At 53.6% G+C, this 20,934-nt stretch overlaps 1 protein-coding gene across 1 annotated transcript in view; it reads right to left on the reverse strand.

Moving 5' to 3' along the window:
* SLC38A8 (solute carrier family 38 member 8) overlaps positions 1–18,940 on the reverse strand; it is a 26,182-nt gene extending 7,242 nt beyond the window's left edge. The window contains exons 1-5 of the mRNA XM_026447273.1: positions 18,667–18,940; positions 13,120–13,318; positions 9,744–9,885; positions 8,369–8,470; positions 5,982–6,039 (exon numbers count right to left, since the gene is read on the reverse strand). Coding sequence (XP_026303058.1) covers positions 5,982–6,039; positions 8,369–8,470; positions 9,744–9,885; positions 13,120–13,318; positions 18,667–18,855 — 690 coding nt within the window. The 5' untranslated portion in view covers positions 18,856–18,940. The remainder of the gene's footprint in view (positions 1–5,981; positions 6,040–8,368; positions 8,471–9,743; positions 9,886–13,119; positions 13,319–18,666) is intronic.
* Positions 18,941–20,934: the final 1,994 nt, after the last annotated feature.

Here is a 20,934-nt window from a genome sequence, read left to right on the forward strand (position 1 = left end):
TTAAGATTTTGAGCGTTATTCCCAACAGACACAACCCACATGCCCACCAAGAGCAGAGGGCGTAAATCAGTGCCAGGATGCTAACACACAGAGCATGACATGGCTCTGACAAAGAACTGTGCACCTCAACACAAAAACAGAACATTGAACACGAGAAGCCAGATAGGGGCCGGGTGCGGTGGCTCACACCTGTCATCCCAGCGCTTTGGGAGGCCAAAGGGGGCAGATCACTTGAGGTCAGGAGTTTGAGACCAGCCTGGCCAACATGGCAAAACTCCATCTCTAAAAATACAAAAATTAAGCCGGGCATGGTGGCGAGCACCTGTAATCCCAGCTACTCGGGAGGCTGAGGCAGGTGAATCGCTGGAATCCGGGAGGCAGAGGTTGCAGTGAGCCAAGATGGTGCCACTGCACTCCAGCCTGAAAGACAGAGACTATGTCTCAAAAGAAAAAGCAGCCAAACAGCAGAGAATGTTTCCGTTAACGGATGCAAAGCTCCAGTTACAAGATGAATGATCCTACACCAGGGTTTCTCAGCCTCGGCACGATTGGTGTCCAGTGTGGGATAACTCCTGGCAGCCGCCCTGTGTGATTGGGGGCAGGGGGGTGCTGTGCAGTGTCCCTGGCCGGGACCTACCGGATGCCAGCAGCAGCCCCCCTTCCCCCAAGTTGTGACAACCCAAAATGTCTCCAGACATGGCCACATGTTCCCTGGGGGTATAACCAACCCACATGAAACCCACTCTGTGGTGCTAGAAGACAGGATGGTGGTTTGGGTAGGGTGGGTGCTACTGACTAGAAAAGGTCATGAAGGGGGTCCCGGGTGCTTGACCATGTCACGTGGGTGCACATATACTTAGAATCTACATACTGTATATGTGACATGCCATATTGGGGTTAGATTTTTTTTTAGTAGAGATGGGTTCTTACTGCATTGCCCAGGCTGGTCTCAAACTCCTGAGCTCAAGCAACCCTCCTGCCTTGGCCTCCCTAAGTGCTGAGATTTCAGGTGTGAGCCACCATGCCCAACAGGGATAAGAATTTTAAATGCAGGAGGGAGCGGTGGCTCATGCCTGTAATCTCAGCACTTTGGGTATGCCAAGGGCGTGGATCACCTGAGGTCTGGAGTTCGAAACCAGCCTGTCCAACAAGGTGAAATCCCATCCCTACTAAAAGTATAAAAATTAGGTGTGGTGGCACACGCCTGTAATCCCAACTATTTGGGAGGCTAAGGCAGGAGAGTAGCTGGAGCCTGGGAGGCAGAGCCTCACTCTGTCACCCAGAATGGAGTGAAGTGGTAGCATCTTGGCTCACTGCAACCTCCGCCTCCTGGGCTCAAAGGACTCTCCTGCCTCAGCCTCCAGGGTAGCTGGGATTACAGGCATGCCCAGCTAATTTTTTATATTTTTGGTAGAGACAGGGTTTCACCATGTTGTCCAGGCTGGTCTCATACTCCTGAACTCAAGTGATCCTCCCACCTCAGCCTCCCATGGGTGCTGGGATTACAGGCGTGAGCCACCAAGCCCAGCACAATAATTTTTAATGCAAAACATACACAGTCAATGCCAAGAGCCCATGAGACACGCGGATTCATTTCTTTGGGTGGGATGTGGACACTGGTGATTCATGAACAGCCAAGGGAACACTGATGTATAGCCAGGGCTGCGCAGGGAGGCTCTGCTCTGCAGACACACCGGGCGGGGAGGCTGCTTCATCCAGACACACTGGTGGGTTTGGCGTTCTTCCCAGGCTCCCAGGGCTGGTTCCTCCCATCACACCCACTCACTCAGTCCTGGTTAAAACCAAACGTGCCAAGGCCTCGCTCCTGCCCACCCTGCAGGGATCCTATGCAAGGAGCTCAGATTGGCTGGGTCTCCCTTCCCTGCCTCAGGGCCTTTGCCTGTGCTGGTCCCTCTGGCAGGATTTTCTCCTAGTCCAGCCAGCTCCTCCGCACCCTCCCACGGAGCCCTCCCAAGTGGGCTGGTTTCCTCTCTCACACGGCCACGTCTTCAACATAAGCAGGCTTTTCGTTTTGTCTGCTCACCATCTCTCAACCACACAACAGCAACGACCACGTCTGCCTTGCTCAGGGCTCTGAACTTGGGCCAGGATCGGAGCCTGCACCCCGCTGAATGAACACTCCAGGGGTTACCCACGTACCCATCCTGTGAGCCCACCAGGCCTCCCTCCACCCAGCCCTGCTCTCTGTCACTCACGGGTCCTACTCGGTGCAAGTGAGCAAAGCCAAGGAAACAAGCCCAGCACAGCCATCCTCCCACTCCCAGGACACATTCTGTAGATGTAGGAGTGCACAGTGGCCTCCTCCCTCCGGCTTCCAGCCCCCACTGAGCACACCCCTTCCACTGACCTCAGGTGCACGGTGCTCCACCAGCAGTGGGGACTCAACACCTCTGGGACTCTGCAGATCAACCCTCTACCTCCTGCACCCCCACAGCACTTGTGGGGCTCACCCCACACACTCAGGTCAGCCCTGTGGACCTGGAGCCCCTTTCCTGTTCCTAAAGGGGCACCAGCACCTCAGCCCCATCGCAGGCTCTGCCTTCAGGGCACTACGGGTGCCCCGAGGTGGGGGATCCCGGAACCGCAGCTCTGAATATAGGGGCACAGCTGAGTCCAGTATAAGGGAGAAGACAGTCAGTAGTGCCAGAGAGGCTGGTGGGCAGGAGGGTGCCTCCTTTTCTCCCCATTTGACTCCCCAGTTGGGTTTCTACTGGTGTTTTTTGTTGTTTTTTATTTGAGACAGAGTCTTGCTCTGTAGCCCAGGCTGGAGTGCAGTGGCATGATCTTGGCTCACGGCAACCTCCACCCCCTGGGTTCAAGGGATTCTGAATCAGCCTCCCAAGTAGCTGGGATTACAGGCCTGCGCCAGCACGCCCAGCTAATTTTTGTATTTTTTGTTCAGATGGGGTTTCACCATGTTGGCCAGGCTGGTCTTGAACTCCTGACCTCAGGTGATCCACCAGCCTCAGCCTCTTAAAGTCCTGGGATTACAGGCATGAGCCACCGTGCCCGGCCTCTACTGGTTTTATAAAGGGAAGCAGAGCAGGCCTGCTGAGGTCGGGCGGCACCCAGGAGGTGGTGGCAGTGTGCAGACACTCATTGCTCGGTGATGGAGAGAGACAGGAAGACGACACAGTGGCCAAAAAGTGGACCCCACCCAGATGTCCATCAAAGGACACAGGGGTAAAGCACAGCTTATCCACACAACGGAACGTTATTTGACCACACGTGGGGTGGCTACAACATGGACGAATCTCACCAACCCGGTGGGGAGGGAAGCCTGTCATTAAAGGCCACAGTGGGATTCCATTCCTAGGAGAGGGCCATTGTAGGCAAATCCAGAGAGACAGGAAGCACAAGAGCTGCAGGCAGGGGTGGAAAATGGAGAGCGACTGACGGCGATGGGTTTCTTCTGGAGGCAACAGAAAGGTTCTCAATTGACTGTGGTGATGGTGGCACAGCTCTGAACATACTCAAATCCATTGCGCTGTACACTTCAGAAAGGTGAATGGCATGGTATGTGCATTCTATCTTAATAAAAATGTTTTTTAAGACCACAAAAACCAGCCGGGCACAGTGGTTCATGCTCCTAATCCCAGCACTTTGGCAGGCTGAGGTGGGCAGATCACAAGGTCAAGAGATCGAGACCAGCCTGGCTAACGTGGTGAAACCCTATCTCTACTAAAAATACAAATTAGTTGGACATGGTGGCAGGTGCCTGTAGTTCCAGCTACTCAAGAGGCTGAGGCAGGAGAATCACTTTAACCCAGGAGGCGGAGATTGCAGTGAGTCAAGATCTCGCCACTGCACTCCAGCCTGGGCAACAAAGCGAGAGTCTATCACAAAAGAGAAAAAAAACCACCAGAAGTCCTGGCATAGCCGCATTGGCCGGGGGTGGACACAACCCCTCTGCTCCTGAGTCCCCTCTCACAGACTGGACAGGCCTGGGGCGGGGGTGCCCCATTGCCAAATGTGTTTGGGCGGGGACGCTGTGTTTGAGCCAGGTCAGAGCTCCTGATGACAGTATGTGACCGTCCCTTCCCTGCAGCCCTCTCCAGCCTCAACCCCTTTTCCCAGCACCTTCACCTACATTTATTCTCCCCCGCTTCAGATCCTGGTAGCCCCTACCTCTAGCCTGAGCCCCCACTCCCACTCCTTCAATTCCCATCCTTCCCAGCTCTTCATCTCGGCATCTCGTGTCCCTGGAAACGCAGCCCAGGCCTGGTTGCTAGGAGAATCGGATGAGGGCTGGAGGCAAAGGTGAAGGGCACCGCTTGCTAGCATCGGGGAGGCGGCCCCAGCGTGGGTCTGCTGCACCATATGGTGCTTGGGCACAGAGAGGGGTTGTTAAACTCAGTCCAGACAAACAGTTGACAGCAAAATCAGTTCTTTAGATCTTTCAAAATATTGGGCATGCAAGAAGCAATGTGAGAAATCCACGGAAGTAGCTTGCTGAGGCCCTGAAGCAGCACATCGACTTATTACGAGGAAGAGAAATGGAAATCTTTCAAGATTTTTTTTTTTTTTCCCTAAAAAGGGTTCTCAAAGAAAAGGCAAGATGAAGAACAGCAGCAGAGCTCACTGATGGTCAAGGGAAGAGAAGAGCTCAATGGCTACAAAGCTGAGATCCAGTGGTAAACCCTGGACGCATCTCCCTGTGGACTTGATTTGACTTTGGAACGCTTTTGTTGGTGCTGGTAGTAGGCAGTGGATAGATGGTTGTTTTTAGGAGATAGAGGTAAATCTTCCCTAAAATAAGCAACGTGGCCAGGCACGGTGGCTCATGCCTATAATCTTAGCACTCTGGGAGGCTGAGGTGGGCAGATTGCTTGAGGTCAGGAGTTCGAGACCAGCCTGACCAACACAGTGAAAACCCCCTCTGTACTAAAAATACCAAAAAAGATTAGCTGGGCCTGGTGGCGCACACCTGTAGTTCCAGCTACTTGGGAGGCTGAGGCAGAAGAATTGCTTGAACCTGGGAGGCGGAGGTTGCAGTGAGCTGAGATCCACTGCACTCCAGCCTGGGCAACAAGAGTGAGACTACAACTCAAAAAAGAAAAACAAAAAAAACCAATGGAAGAGCAGTGTCTGCTGCCACCTACTAAGAGGGCTAGGGGTACCCGCGACAGCCCAGAAGCAGGGGACTGAGCCCAGACCCGCCGCCTCCCTGCCGTCCCCCCATCCCTGGCTACCTTTCCCCCAGCACCATGCCACAGAGCCCTCTGCACATCTCTCTCCAGCTGTGCCTGGGGTCTGCTCCCATCGGCAGCCCACCTGTGCTGTCCTCTCTACCTGGGGTGTGCTCCCAGTCACCTGGCTGCTGCCCATCTATCCTTCAAGATCCCTTTCAAACCCTACCACCTTGAACAGACACCTCTGACTCTGCCCCCTGCCAGGATCCTACACATATAGCCTCGTCCTCCCTCCCATGATGTTCTATTAAAAATTCTGTATTCCTGTCCCCTTCCCCTCTCTAATCAGCTACCTGTACACCTTCCAGCTCCTCTACCCTGTGACCCTCAAGAGGCAGGATCTTTCCTGCCCAAGGCCCTGGGCAGAGTCCACCTGGGTAAAACTGTCCTGCCAGAGTTAAGTAGGCAGCTCTAGGCCTCCAGGCCTCAGGTCTGATTACAGTCCTGTGGGGGTTCTGCAGAGGAAGGGACAGGTCCCGGGTCCCCACACCCTACCTGAGACCCAATAAACATGGTGCTGTTTGTGGCCATCAGTGGGGGCCGGATTCCCAAGTTCAAGGCAATTCCCACCTCCCTGAACCCAGACACCAACCCACCCTCGTGGTCTCGAAAGACAGCCTGGAGACCACAGGTAGGCAGCAGAGAGCCCACTGTATCCTAGAAGTCCCAAACGCCTCCCTAACAGAGAAACCAAGGTTTCCCAAGGGAGCAGAGAGTCAACTACAGCCTCTGCAAATGCCACAGTCTTCAACACAGATGCTCAATTACCTGAAATCCGAAGCAGATGGTGGGGAAGACACTGAACACAGAGGTCCACGAGGCAGGGCTGTAAACAGACAAGAACAGGAGGTTATTAAAGAAGGGTCACACCCGGAACAACCTGCGGCTACAAGGGTGAATTTTAAAGGATGCTGGGAAAATGGAACAGAGCATGGCTGCAAGTTGTATTTTTAATGACTGTGTCCATGACCAGGCTTTGGGGAATGGAAAAGGATGCTGGCTAAATGCTGCACTTTCTAAATACGTCTTTGCTGACATTTGGTAACATGACAGTTTCCATGTGGGCAGAATTCGGGCAGGGAAACAGCAATAGGAACTTCCAACTTCCCTCTTGAAGGCCGCTGGCTCCCAGTGTGCTGTGGTAATGGGGGGTACCCACAGCATCCACTCAATGATCCCAAATAGCACAAGGATGGTTTGAGCTCCATCAAAGTCACCTAAGAGGACAGAGATCTGCATGGGGAGAACCTCCAGGTCCAGCCTCTTGGGATCCCCGCCTGGTTCCCAGCTTCCTTTGACAGGCTTTCTAGGTGTAATTATTCAAAGTAAGATGAGGTCATGCTGGATTAGGGGGGGCCTGAATCCAATGCCTGCTGCCCCGATTGGAAGGGAAAACAAATACATGGAGAGAACACAGTGTGAGGATGAAGGCCAAGACGCAGTGATGCGTCCATCAGCCAATGAACACAGATCGCTTCGGCCCCCAGAAGTGGGAAGAGGCAGGAAAGATCCGCCCCTGGAGCCTTCAGAGGGAGCATGGCCACACTTTGATTCTGAACTTCTAGGCACCAGAAGTGAGGGAAATTTCTGTTGTTTTAAGCCACCGAGTATGTGGTCACTTGTCCCAGCAGCCCTTGGACACTCACATATCCTAACTCACCACCTCCTGTATTTACCAGGGCCTCCTCATCCCCCCGACCTGCTTGTGCTAAAGTACCACCAGCTCAGTGTACAGATCTCAGCACTCACAGCCTTGAACGCCGTCTCTGGGCCAATGTCAGCCACATTTCTCCTGCCAGCCCGGACCTCTCTCCCTAAACTTCAGACACACAGACCTGCCCAGCTGCTTGACTTCCCTCTTAGACGTCTCAAGGTCGGCTCCCCCTTGACTGTTCCAGCCTGAGCTGTTCCCAGGTACCCGCCCTTATCAGTCCTCTCTAATCCGGGAAACGGCATCTCCGTCCTTCCCATTGTTCAAGCTGAGAGCTCCAAGTTACCTTGACTTTCTTCTCTTACTCACCGTCCAACCCACCAGCAGCACTGGCTACAGAATTCACAGGGCCAGGTGCAAAAGGAACATGTGGGGACCTTTGTTGGACAATGATTAAGAATTTTAAGACGGCGACAGCAGAGGGTTACACTGAGCATGGGGCCTGGGTGACTGCAGGGGTCCCACACCCACGAGCCAGCCCTGCCACTGGGAAATCTGATCTCAAGCATATCCAGAGTCTGACTATTCTTCATGGCCTCCTCTGAAGTCACCAGGTCTTGAACCTGGGATCTAGGCAGGGGCCTCCTACTTGGTCTCTGCTGCTGCCCCTGGTTCCCAAAGGCGACAGAACAGCCAGCGTGAGTTTTTTTTTTTTTTTTTGAGACAGAGTCTTGCTCTGTTGCCCAGGCTGGAGTGCAGTGGTATGATCTTGGCTCGCTGCAAACTCTGCCTCCTGGTTCAAGCAATTCTGCCTCAGACTCCTGAGCAGCTGAGACTCCAGGTGCGCACCACCACACCCGGCTACATTTTGTGTTTTTAAGTAGAGACAAGGTTTCACCATGTTGGCAAGGTTGGTTTTGAACTCCTGACCTCAAGTGATCCACCTGCCTCAGCCTTGCAAAGTGCTGGGATTACAAGTATGAGCCACCACACCCTACCCAGAGTGACCATTTTTAAAAATAGGTCCTGTCACATCCAAAACGCTGCCAAGTCTCCCAACTCATCCAGAGCAAAACCAAACTCCTTCCGGTGGCTCTGAATCCCTACACGACATCCCCGCCCATGCTCTCTGCCCTTGCTCTGGATGGCTTGGCCACACCGGCCCCCTCACTGTTCCCCTGCGTCGGCACTTGCAGCTGGCTGGCTGCCAGGTTATGTTGTGGGGACAAGTGTGCAACAGCCTATGACCCCAAGGCTGCCGCAGCCTTTGGCGGTTTTGCGTCCCTTGGCCCGTCCCGGTCATCACTAGCCATAGCCAGGTCCCTGCAGCAGAAGGAAAGTGGCCCTCCCTTGCCTTCACCGCATCAGAGACGGAAAGAACTGCATGGAAGGAGCCCAGGCTCTGCAGTGAGCTACGAGAGACTGCTCCTCCAAGACTCCCCTGGAACACTCCCCTGCCATGCCTCCCCACAGAGGCTGCCGGAAGCTGTTCCCTCAGACTTACCTCAGTGAAGGACCGGACTCGCGCACGAGGCCCTGGGGCCAGAGATAGTACTGCACAGTGATGACCAGGGCCAGGTAACAGGCAGCCAGGGTGCCTAGGATGCTAACACACAGTGACCATATGAGGGACTGTGCAGTGGGTGACATGTGCGGTTGATGCACGGGGACAGATGGCGGGATCTGAATCCCAGCTCCACCCTTGACAATGAGGTGCTGGCCAAGCTCTCCGTCTCTGCCTCCCTGTCCTCATCTGCACAGGGTGCGCGTGGGGCAGGGCTGGTCTGGGGTCCAGGAGTCAAATGTATAGAGGTTTTTCTTGTTGTTTTGAGACAGAGTCTCACTCTATCGCCCAGGCTAGAATGCAGTGGCGCGATCTCGGCTCAGTGCAACCTCTGCCTCCCAGGTTCAAGCAATTCTCCTGCCTCAGCCTCCCAAGTAGCTGGGATTACAGGTGTCTACCACCATACCTGGCTAATTTTTGTATTTTTAGTAGAGACAGAGTTTCACCATGTTGGTCAGGCTAGTTTCAAACTGCTGACCTCAGGTGATCTGCCCACCTCAGCCTCCTAAAGTGTTGGAATTACAGGCGTGACTCCGGGCCCAAATGCGTAGAATTCTCAGTGGCACCCAACGTTCTTGGGGATGGCAGCTGTAGTATTGTTTCCTTCCCACCAACAAAAGCTAATCAGCCATTCAGCCTGAGGCCTAAGGCAGGACGCCAGCAGGCCTGGTCACACTTGAGAGGGGACAAGCCCTCCTGGCTTAGTCCAAGTGGGACGGGAGCCTTGCAGGGTAGAGGCCTGGGGGAGGCTCCAGTTTGGTGCCTGCTGTTTCTACACAGTATCTATTGTTCATACACAACAGGGGAGAGCCAGGCGGCAGAAGGGGATGGATACTGTTACTAAGCTTTGTTTCTTCAAAAGTATACAGAGCCTTGGCCACAAAAAGAAAACCGTGTGTGTGTGTGTGTGTGTGTGTGTGTCTGTGCGCGCGCGCGGGGGGGGGGGGGGGGGCGAGGGGGGCGCGGGGGGAGTGGGACGTGCGCGGGCGGGTGCGAGGGCTTGCGCGTGGGGTGGGGTCCCGCGGGTAGGTGCGGGTGGGTGTGTCGTGGGGACGTGTCTCTCTGAGCCCATGCGCAAAAAGTCCAACAATGAAACCGTGAGTAGCACTGATGTTGTTACCGGTCATTTTCTTTTTCTGGCTCGTTTGTATTTTCCGTCGGGAAAACATTTTACTTGCATAATTTCGTATTGTTTTCCCCTTCTCCAAATGGGAAGGCCAATCCCCCAGCTCCTCTGACCCCAGATGGACAGACACCCTGACACAAACACTCAGCAAGGTGGGGGCCCCCACCGGGCAGCGTCCCCAGCCCTTACCTTGTATATTTCTGGAAGGCGATCTCCCGTGGGGTAGATAGGGGCAGGATGACCAGCGCAGAGAGCAGGGGCAGGGTAAAGCGCTGGTCTGTGTACCACGGCTGCGGGGCGGGCGGGGTGCCAGACAGGAGGGAGTCACACACTGCCAGAGACACGGGGAAAGCTGAGCCACAGCACAAACGCCGTGGGTTCTTGGCTCCTGCCTGGCCCTTCAACCCTGAATGGGGTTGGACATCCACCCTCAGTCAGCCCCAGGAGCCCAGGGATCGGATGACAAGTGATATGGAGACAGGTCACGTGCCCCACACAGGAACAAAACCTGACACATGAATTAATTCAACAAATGTTCACTGAGCACCTTCCCCAAGGCCAGCACTGCTCTAAGGCCCGAGATGCGGAGATGACCTGACATGCCATCTGCCCTCATGCCCCTTACATTCCGGTGAAAGCCTCTGTTTGTTTTGCTCAGGAACTCAACAGTATCTGAGGTCAAATGGGGGCCTGAAGTAGATTTTTGGTCACTGTACAGGCAGCGCCAGGCTGCTGTCCATCAGAATAGCAGGTTCCCATGGTTGCAGCAAAACACATGACCCCCAAACGCAGTGGCTTAGAACCACTTTATTACAACAAGTCATAGCTTGTAGGTAGAGAATTAATTCAGGGCCGGGCCAGCCCATCCTCCATATAGGATTGGCTGGGGTTGCTTGGGGGTCTCTGGCTGGCAGTGGGGCTGGTCTGGAGGGCCCTTGATGGTTCCCCTCAACACCTGGTGCCTGGTGGGTACACCTGGGCCTTCCCTGAAGTCTGGGAGTCCCTCCATATGGGCCTTCTAGCAGGTGCCTCCAACTTCTTCCATGGCAGCTGAGGGATCCCAGAGACAGAGGCAGAAGCTGCCTGTCCTCTTAAAGGCCAGGCCCGGCACTGGCACAGCGTCCCATTTACCACACACTGCTGGACAAAGCCATCCAGGCACACCTAATTCAAAGGCAAGGGACACAAGCTCCACTCATCTCTCCATGGAAGGAACACCAAAGAATCTGGGGCCATTTTTATTCTGCCACAGTGGGATGAATGATTTGGAACCCCTCTAAGAGGCAAGACAGATGGGGGAGGGGAAGCACAGGAAAGTGGGAGGGTGGCTGGAGGTGGGAGCTACTGGGAACCACCTGGGCGGGTGAGGTGGCCCCTGCAACCACTGGAGGTGGGAGGCTGAGCAGCTTGAGATGTCTTCATTTGTTTCGGGGGTCGTTGGCACGGAGGTGTCATATATGCTTCTTTGATCTCACTCAACAAGGGGAGCCATGTGAAAAATGAATGCATGTGAGAACAGCTCATGTGTACAAAATGATGAAGGGGAAGGTTCCACAAGCAGGTGGTCACAGCAGCATCCACGTGGGACAGCCAGAGACGCCAAGGGAATGCACACGCCCCAGGACTGCACCGAGATCGTGGGCGGGTTTTAGACCCAGGCACCGTGGGATGCGGCAGGCCCTTTGTCTACATCTGGACCTCCCATAGCCAGGATCCTCGGGGCCAACAGCAGGACTACACCAGCTCCTTCCTAAACCTAGCGTTCTTAAATGCTTGAGATCTCTGGCACCAAAGACACGGCCATTTGTACCTCATGCCATGACTCCCCCAAGCACTCTAACCTCTATCTAGCACTCCCTCTCAGAAGCTTGGCCTTCCCTACAGAGAAGCATCCTCAAGTATCTAACCAGATATACACAAGAACGCTCTCTCCACCAGTCAATCCACCCAGACCTGGGGTGGCCCATACCCTCACCCGTCCTCTGACTAGTCAGGGGGCTCTGTTCCCAGTGAGGCTCGGAATCCCTCTTAACACAGCAACACTACCAGTTCACTGGAGTTGAAACTGCAGACGAACTCCACTTGCCACTAGTGGGCAGGATGTTTTTGTGCCCACTTACCCATTAAGAGGTTCAGATACGCCAATCTCACTTCTTTTTGGTATAAGATAGTGTTTACCAAGACACAGCAGCCTTCAATCTCAATAACCCCCTCCCCAGTCAGGGGCCTTTTGCTTCATGGATCAAGAGACACACAGAACACACACATGGCAAAATGGTAGACTAAATGTCACCCTATCAACAATCACACTCCAATTAGAAGTCTAAACATTCCCATCAGAAGACTGAGACTGTCAAGCTGGATAAAAAAGCAAGACCCTACCATATGCTTTCTACAAGAAATGCATTTTAAAATCCCAAGCCATTCTCAGGCTGGTGTTGCAAAAAGCAATTATAAACACATTAAAAAACAAACACAAACAAAAAACAAACAAACAAAAAACCCAAGTCACAGTTAGATTCTAAGTAAAAGAATGAGAACTAACTTCTATACAAACACTAGTCTTAAGGATGCTAGAGTGGCTACATTAATAGTAGAAAAGACAGATTTAATGCCAGAGATACAGAATACTTCATACCAATAAAAGGATAGAGTTTCAAAGACCATGAAGCATGAAGCTTGACAGAACAGGCTAATCTGCAATCACAGCTGACAGTTTTAACATCCTTTAACATCCTTTTCTTAGGAACAGAATAGCTAAAGATTAATACAGTTGCTATGGGAGATCTGAACATAGCTGCTGACCGCCTGGACCTAATGGACACTGCCAGCACACTGTGCCCAGCAACTGCAGAGTACACATTCTTTGAAGAGCACACAAAATGTTCTCCAAGACAGACCATGTGCTGGACTACAGAGCAAGTCTCAGTGGCTCTCAAGACAGAAATGACAGATTCCCTGACCATGATGCGAATTAAGGTAGGAACCATGAAGGAGTCTAAAAAACTCCCCAAGTGGCAATTAAACACAACTCTAAACATCTCACGAGTCAAACCACAGTGAAAATTAGCAAATATTTTACATTTTCCATTCATGAGAAATGAGTCAAATGAAAATGAAAATAGGACATCCCAAAGTTGGTAAGATGCAGCTAAAGCAGTGCTTCGAGGGAAAATCTTAGTCGGGAACTAGAGGCGGAGTCTGCATGAGGGCTGAGAGCCACAGCCATCCCAAAGTCAAAGGTGTTACTGGTTCTCTCTCAGAAGGAGCTGCTTACTGGTGGCTCCATTTCCTCATCTGTGAAACGACTTATCTCCACTGGACATCCTAATTGCAGCCACAACCTCTCTCACGCACTTGTGTGCCCATGATTCTCACCCCACTGGAGACCATCCATGCTGAGCCTCCCTTCCCCACCGTGTTAGGAACAAGAGTGTGGTTTCAGCCTCTGCTGTCCCTCAGGGCCCAGGCCAGTGCCCCACGTCCTGCTCATCAACTGGAAACCCCAAGAGGTCATTAGAGATCCAGCACCCTGGGCCACCCCAAGTCCCACAGAAGTACTTACGCTTCTCCAGCTGGTCCCCAATCACCCTGAGGAAGGCCACGGAGATCATGAGCAGGTTGACAAGGAAGCAGGCCTCACACAGCTTCCCGATGGCGGGGCCACAGAGCCCCCTGACCACGCCCTGGTAGGTGGCCTGGCCACTGACAGCAGCAGCATAGCCCAGGATGACCAGCCCGCTGACCAGGAAGACCAAGGAGACCTGTGGAGCAGGACCTGGAATTGGGGTGTGCCCACAGCCCACCCACCCCCAGTCAACCACCCCTCAGACACATTCTCCACATGGCTGCTTGTCCACAGAGGCCAGGGCTGCTGCCAGCATGGGAGGCGTTCTACCAGCTGTGTCACTGCACACCCACCCCCCACCCCATCTATCCTGAAATCTGAGCTGCAGAGCAGGCTGATTCTGGCAGCCTCACTGGCTCTAGGCTGTGAACTTGGGAATCTGAGACCATCCTGCCCCAGTCGGACAAATGAGACATCAGAAACCCAGAGTTTAAACTCCTCTCCTGAAACTGCCTGGGCTGTGGATAGAGAAGCAGTAGGCATGGTGGCTTGGAATACGAGATGGAGCAGGTACAGCTGCGCTCAGGTTCTAACCACTGCTCACCTGCTGTGTGGCATGAGGCAGGCTGGCAACCTCTGCTTTTCCATTTGTGAAAGGGGGGTAGCACTGCCCCCCTTGCAGGGGTGCTATGACAGGTCAGGACTGAACAAGGCCTGTGACACACTTAGCTCAGCACATGAGTGCTCCAGAAATGGTGTTCCGGCTGGGCACAGCGGCTCATGCCTGTAATCCCAGCACTTTCAGGTGCTGAGGTGGGTGGATCACCTGAGGTCAGGAGTTCGAGACCAGCCTGGCCAACATGGAGAAACCCTGTCTACTAAAAATACAAAAATTAGCCGAACATGGTGGCAGGTGGTGCCTGTAGTCCCAGCTACTCATGAGGCTGAAGCAGCAGAATCGCTTGAATCTGGGAGGCAGAGGTTGCAGTGAGCCAAATTGTGCCACTGTACTCCGGCCTGGGGGATAGAGAAAGACTGCCTCTAAAAAAAAAAAAAAAAGAAAAAGAAAAGAAAGAAATGGTATTTCCTCTATTTCAGCTTACATTTATTTATTTATTTTATTTTATTTTATTTTATTTTATTTTATTTTGGAGACGGAGTCTAGCTGTCACCCAGGCTGGAGTGCCATGGCGTGACCTCGGCTCATTATAATCTCCACCTGCTGAGTTCAAGCAATTCTGCCTTAGTCTCCCGAGTAGCTGGGACATGCCATCACAGTCAGCTAATTTTTTTTTTTTTGTATTTTTATTTATTATTATTTTTTGAGATGGAGTCTCACTCGGTCGCCCAGGCTGGAGTGCAGTGGTGCAGTCTCGGCTCACTGCAAGCTCCGCCTCCCGGGTTCAAGCCATTCTCCTGCCTCAGCCTCCTGAGTACCTGGGACTACAGGCGCCCACTACCACACCTGGCTAATTTTTTGTATTTTTTAGTAGAGACGGGGTTTCACAGTGTTAACGAGGATGGTCTCGATCTCCTGACCTCGTGATCCACCCGTCTCGGCCTCCCAAAGTGCTGGGATTACAGGCTTGAGCCACCGCGCCCGGCCAGCCTTTTGTATTTTTAAAATCTTTTTCCAAAATTATAAAAAATTTTCAGGCTAGGTGCTATGGCTCATGCCTGTCATCTCAGCACTTCAGGAGGCCAAGGCGGGCGGATCACCTGAGGTTGGGAGTTTGAGACCAGCCTGGCCAACATGGTGAAACCCTGTCTCTACTAAAAATACAAAACTTAGCCAGGCTTGGTGGCACATGCCTGTAATTCCAGCTACTTGGGAGGCTGAGGCAGGAGAATCACTTGAACCTGAGAGGCGGAGGTTGCAGTGAGCCAAGATCGCGCCAAACCGAGGGGGACAGAGCGAGACTCCATCTCAAAAAAAAAAATTCAGATGTACAGGAAAGTTGCAAGAATGTTACAGTGAACACCCCCTGTGGGTAACCACCCGACTTGCCCATGACAGCTTGCTGTACTTGCTTTGACTTCTCTACCCTTCCACCCAGGCCTCTGTGCGGTCATCCATTCATCTTAATGGATTAGGATTTTGAAGCAAGTTGCAGATCCCGGTGTACGTACCGTGGAATACTCTGGCGTGCCTACCAAGCATTAGAGCTTGATGTTTGTTCGTTCACAGGCCTTTTCCCTTGTGGGATGAAAATTTACATATAAAATGCACAAAATCTTAAGTGTATTGCTGGAAGATGTACAATGCACATGTGCCAGCCAAACCTCTACCCACAGGCAGAGCATCACCACACCCTGGACGGTCCCACAAGTCCCCTTTCTGTCTCCTTCCCATCCCCACTAGTCTAGTATTTTCTACATTTACGTAATTCCCAGCTCCTCCCACTCCACCACGCGTGATGGATCCGCATGCACACAAGCAGCTTGCTTCTGTGTTTTGCTAACAGGCCACTGTCTGAATAGATCACAATTAGCCAAGCGTGGTGGTCGAGCATTCCACATCTAATCCCTCGAGTCTGTGAATGTGGCTTATTGGAAACAGTTTTTGCAGATGTGCACAAGGAAAACCTAAGTGAAAAAGGGTTTTGCCTATGTCATCGAGGATCTTGAGGTGAGGTCATCTTGGATCTCGTGGGTCCTCAACCCAATGAGGTGTCCTTGTAGAGACAGAGGAGGAGGAGGCAGAGATTGGAGTCATGCGGCCACAAAGCCAAGGAGCACCTGGAGCCACCAGGAGCTGGAAGGGCCTTTGGAGGGAGCGAAGCCCTGCTGACACCTTCGTGTCAGACTCCTGACCTCCAGAACTGTGAGAAAATACGTTTCCAGTGTTTGAAGCCCTCCTTCTTGTGGTAATATGTTACAGCAGCCCCAGGAAACAGACATATCCAACTCTAAAATATCGAGGGATTTCTCCAACGCCCTCTCACCCAGGCTCTAAGCTTCGTGTCCTTTTTTCTATTTTGCCCCAGAGAAGGACCTGACAAATGCAGACACTCAGAAAACAGCTGTGGTTGAAAGGCAGGGGGGCCGGCTGCAGTGGTTCACGCCTGTAATCCCAGCATTTTGGGAGTCCGAGGCGGGTGGATCACATGAGGTCAGGAGATTGAGACCATCCTGGCCAACACAGTGAAACCCTATCTCTACTAAAAACACAAAAAACTAGCCAGGCTTAGTAGCATGTGCCTGTAATTCCAGCTACTTGGGAGGGAGGCTGAGGCAGGAGAATCGCTTGAACCTGGGACGCAGAAGTTGCAGTGAGCCGAGATCACGCCATTGCACTCCAGCCTGGGCAAGAGTGAGACCCTCAAAAAAGAAAGGAAAAAAAAAAAGAGGCAGGGGAAAGCGTGGGTGCAGGGAGCCTCACCGGTGAGCCATCCCTGGAGGATAGGGTCACCACAAGAGGGACTGAGCCTCCGGGCAGCAGAACTGCAAGGAGCCCCGGCCACCGTGCCAGACCCAGCCCCTCCACAGCTCCCAAGAGGGGGTTTGTCCATTTTCATCAAATGTCTCCCATCTAAGTACGAATCAGGCCTGACCCTGCTTAGCTGCTGAGATCAGACGAGATCGGGTGCGCTCAGGGTGGTGTGGCCCGAGACTGTTTTCATCAAATGTCACTAAACCTCCAACCCTAACGAGTCAGGCTTCCAACCTCTGCTGACTTCACGTTTAAATGCTCCCCATGCAGAAGCCTCACAAGCTAAGTGGAGGGAAGCAGCCTCCCCCAAATCTTCCGTCGTTCAGTGACATCAGCCCAGCCCCACCTCCATCTCCCCAGCAGCCCTGGAGGCTAAAGGAACAATTTGGAGTGGCGGGAGCTTGTCAAGAGCCAGCCTGGCTCCTCTACTCTGCCATGAGTTTCCATTTATTCATGTCCGGGTTCCCTTCTCAAGTCTGCTGAGCGAAGAGATCTCGAGCTCATCCTAAGCAAAACAGAACAGCCGTTCGCCCAGAGCCAAGTCACAAATGCGGTCTCAGGCCTATCCAGCCCTGCAGGGCCAGCGTCTGATTTCAGCAAGATCTGCAGGAAATGCCTGCACGGTGCTCACGGAGCAGGGATCCCCCTCTCTGGCTCATGGCCATTCCTGCTACCCAGGGATTGGCCACGACCCTACTCCCAAGCCCCGACTGCCTCACCCTGGGCCTTCTGTGGCTTGAGATCCGGTTTCTCCCTCATTGCCATAACGGCAGCCTTCCTGATGCACTAGCCCGAACACAGGCATGCCGCCCCCTCATGTGCACCTCAGCAAGCTCTTACCATTTCCAATGGGGCTCCGTGCAAAGGTCACCTCCTGTGAGAGGCTTCTGACCACACTGTGTCATATCATCCCCCCATCCCCAGAGACACATGACCCTCCTGGCATGATCCACCATCTGAAACTGATGACATGCATCTTGTCTGACCTCCCGTTAGAACAAAGCTCCATGAGGACAGGGACTGCACTGCCTCGTCCATCCTAGGCCAGGCACGGGGCAGGCGCTCGCCAATGCCAGGGGTGGCATGGGTTACACCCGACACTGCAGTTTCCAAACAGACACGAAGAGCCTCAGGGCACACAGTTGGAACTCAGCCATTATCCACCAGCTGCTATAAAACACGTGAGATAAAACCCGCCAAAAAGCTTACCACAAAATGCAGCAATTCATTCCATCAGCCAGGGGGAAAGCATCTTACAAAATAAAGCTGTGCTCATGAGTGGCTCTCCCACAGCAAAAAGAGCGCGGCGTCCGCGCTTCCCCGGAAGGGAATCCCAGCTCTGCACCTGGCAGGCAGGAGAGCCGAACATCCGACACCAAGCAAGGCTGGCCCGGCTCTACGTGGGGAGTATGGGGGTGTGACACCCGTTAACAGCTCAATCTGCACACAGGAGTCCAGCTTTGTTTTTGTTTGAGACGGAGTCTCACTCTGTCGCCCAGGCTGGAGTGCAGTGGCACAATCTCAGCTCGCAGCAACCTCTGCCTCCCAGGTTTAGGCGATTCTCCTGACTCAGCCTCCTGAGTAGCTTGGATCAATAGATGCCCACCACCACACCCGGCTAATTTTTTTATTTTCAGCAGAGACAGGATTTCACCATGTTGGCCAGCCTAGTCTTGAACTCCTGAGCTTAGCTGATCCATCCACCTTGGCCTCCCAAAGGACTGTGATTACAGGCGTGAGCCACCATGCCTGGCCCAGCTTTAGTTTTTGAGCTGAGACCAGCAGGCAAGAAAGAGCAGCTGACCAGACAGGGTGCTCAGAGAGGCTCTTTCCTGGGTGAAATGTCCAGTTCACAGACAGAGCTGCGATGCCTCTAGCTCCATCCCAGGAGCTGTGTATCAGCCATCACCGGGGCCCAGAGGGGATATTCTCGCCCCAGAGCTACAGTGGGATTATCTTCTCCCCTCATTAGCTGAGCAGGATAGCAGTTAAAACCCCGAAGCTATAGCTTACAGGACACGCAACTCCGCAGAAGCAATGCAGAGAACCCCACCCAGAAAAGCCAGAGCCGCCTCGTACCCATCCCCTGGACTCACTTCCCGGGGACTTACCAGCTCTACCAGGAAGGCAGGGACCACGCCGCCCGCTTTGGAGAAGGCCCAGGGGAAGTTGAGCAGGCCAGCTCCCAGCGCGGACTTCATGAGGATGAAGACAGCACCCGTTGAGGACAGAGTGGTGGCGGCGGCGGCAGGCTGAGGCTTTTCTGGAAGGCCTCTGCTTCCTGGGGTCTGTCCCTCCATGGCTAGAGGCAGCAGAAGGGTGAAGAGAAAGCACGATCTTCACGCTTTCTTCCCTCCCTAAGTTCTAGGTATCCTTATTTCTCTCCCCAACTCAGTGAGAGCTCCCTGAGCCGCTCTTGCCTGCTTCCTTGGCATTGGCTCCCCCTTTCCAAAGGGTGCTGCAAGCATCTGCCCGTGACTGCTGGTCCCCCTTCCTCTCCCCCATTTCCTACCTACATGATTCTCACTCCTGCCCTCCCACTAGACCCCAAAGCAACCTCACCCCTTCCTCCTTCCCTCTCTCTTCTCCCAAACCCCCAACCTTCCTCATCCCCGTCAATCCTCTCTCCCCCCATTCCCATCCACCTCCTTTGCTTGCAGCCAAACTTCTGTACAGACAGAGCCCCAGTCCCTGGTCCTGACCACCAAATCCAACCTTTAAGGTGCCAGACAGTCCTTGGCTGTCGGGGATGGGACTCGGGCTCACTCCAGGTGACTCAGCTGCATTTCCTGGGGCCAGAGGGGTGGGAGAAGGAAGATTCTAGCTTGCAGGGGTGGGTGAGTCATTAATTAAAGGAGCCCCGGCTAGTATGTGTCAGGGTCAGGCCCCTCCACACCTAGGAGGACAGCAACAAGTGGTCACGGCCATGGGTCCCAAGAATTTGCAGCTTCTGAGACTTCTGACCTGAGCAAGGAAGGCTTAAGACTCCCGCCTCTCTCCAGCCCCCTGCAAGCCCGGCCCTGGGGGTGGAGCTTTCTCAGCTGCCCTGGAGGGTGACAGGGAGCTCAGCTAGTAGCAACATGGGGCAGGGGAGCAGGCACCATGATCTCATGGCAGCTTCTGCAGCACCTCCATCCTCAGATGCCTCTCCGAGGACCCCAGCCCAAGGGAAGAGGTGTGAAAAGCGCACTCAGCCCAGCCTCCTCATCTGTAGAACAGGCTCCACCACCTGCAGGTGCTGCCTCCAAGGTGGTTTCCTTTACCTCCTCCACCCAACTCCAGCAGGTGTGCCTGAGAGCTAATCCCATGCACACGAGTCACCCACGGGGCTTGTTGAAACCTTGGAGGCGGCGGCAGCTGCTGGTCCCTAGGCCATGCTTGAGTAGTGAGACATCTCTCCAAGCTGATACGTGGTTAGCTAAGGGGGCAGAATATCCGAGACAGCCCCATTCTGGAAAATGCTGGCACATCCAGGTCAGATCTGGAATTTGACTGTTTATTCCTGGAACCCAGGCTCCTTCTCACCTGCATTCTTAAACTCCAGTTTGCATCAGAATCCGTTGGAGGGCTTGTTCAAACAGACCACCAGGCCCCAACCCGTGTTTCTGACTGAGTAGCTCCGGGGCGGGGCCTGGGCACCTGCCTTTCTAACGGGTTCCCAGGTGACTCCAATGCTGCTGGTTCGGCCCCTCATTGAGAAGCACTGCTTTCAGTGAAACATTTTCAATGCCCAGAGTTCCCCCGCTGCATCTAATCAGTCCTTATCTGTCCCGCACCAGATCATCTCCAAAGGCTTCTTTTTTGATGTGGTTCCTAACGGTCTCAACCTCCTGACTCCTGTCACCTTCTGATGAGCAGGCAGGTTCCAACCTCTGTGGCTCACACAATGGCTGCTCCATGAATGCCCAACCAGCAGTCGGTGGCTGGCTTCTCAGCAGGGGCAAGTAGAGGGAGCCGGGACTGCAGTCCCGGAGCTCGAGGCTGGACAGTGACCCGGATGGCATTGACGCCACCGCTTCTCAAGTGTGCTGCTGAGAACCCGGCCTGGATAAGGTCGCGCGGATTCCCAAGCGGGTGTCCCCACTGTTCCCCCCAACTCCCACCCCGCACCAAGCAGGACCTAGGCTCAGGCAGGTGGAGCACGTAGCTGACAAGCAACAAGGCTGGGATTCACCCTGAGTCAGGCTCCTTTCAGAGGCTGCAATGTCGCACGGCCACCGGCCCCACATGGATTCTGACAGTGCCTGAATGAGTGTGTGTGTGAGAGAATGAACGAATGAAAACACAGACGCTAGAAAAGAGAGGAAAGGGAGCGTCGTTTGATTGTTCCCCTGTATTAGGCTCCTGAGGCTGCCAACACAGACTTGGGCTTAGAACAA

The sequence above is a fragment of the Piliocolobus tephrosceles genome, chromosome 17, assembly GCF_002776525.5.
Source record: "Piliocolobus tephrosceles isolate RC106 chromosome 17, ASM277652v3, whole genome shotgun sequence".
NCBI classification, from domain to species: Eukaryota; Metazoa; Chordata; class Mammalia; order Primates; family Cercopithecidae; genus Piliocolobus; species Piliocolobus tephrosceles.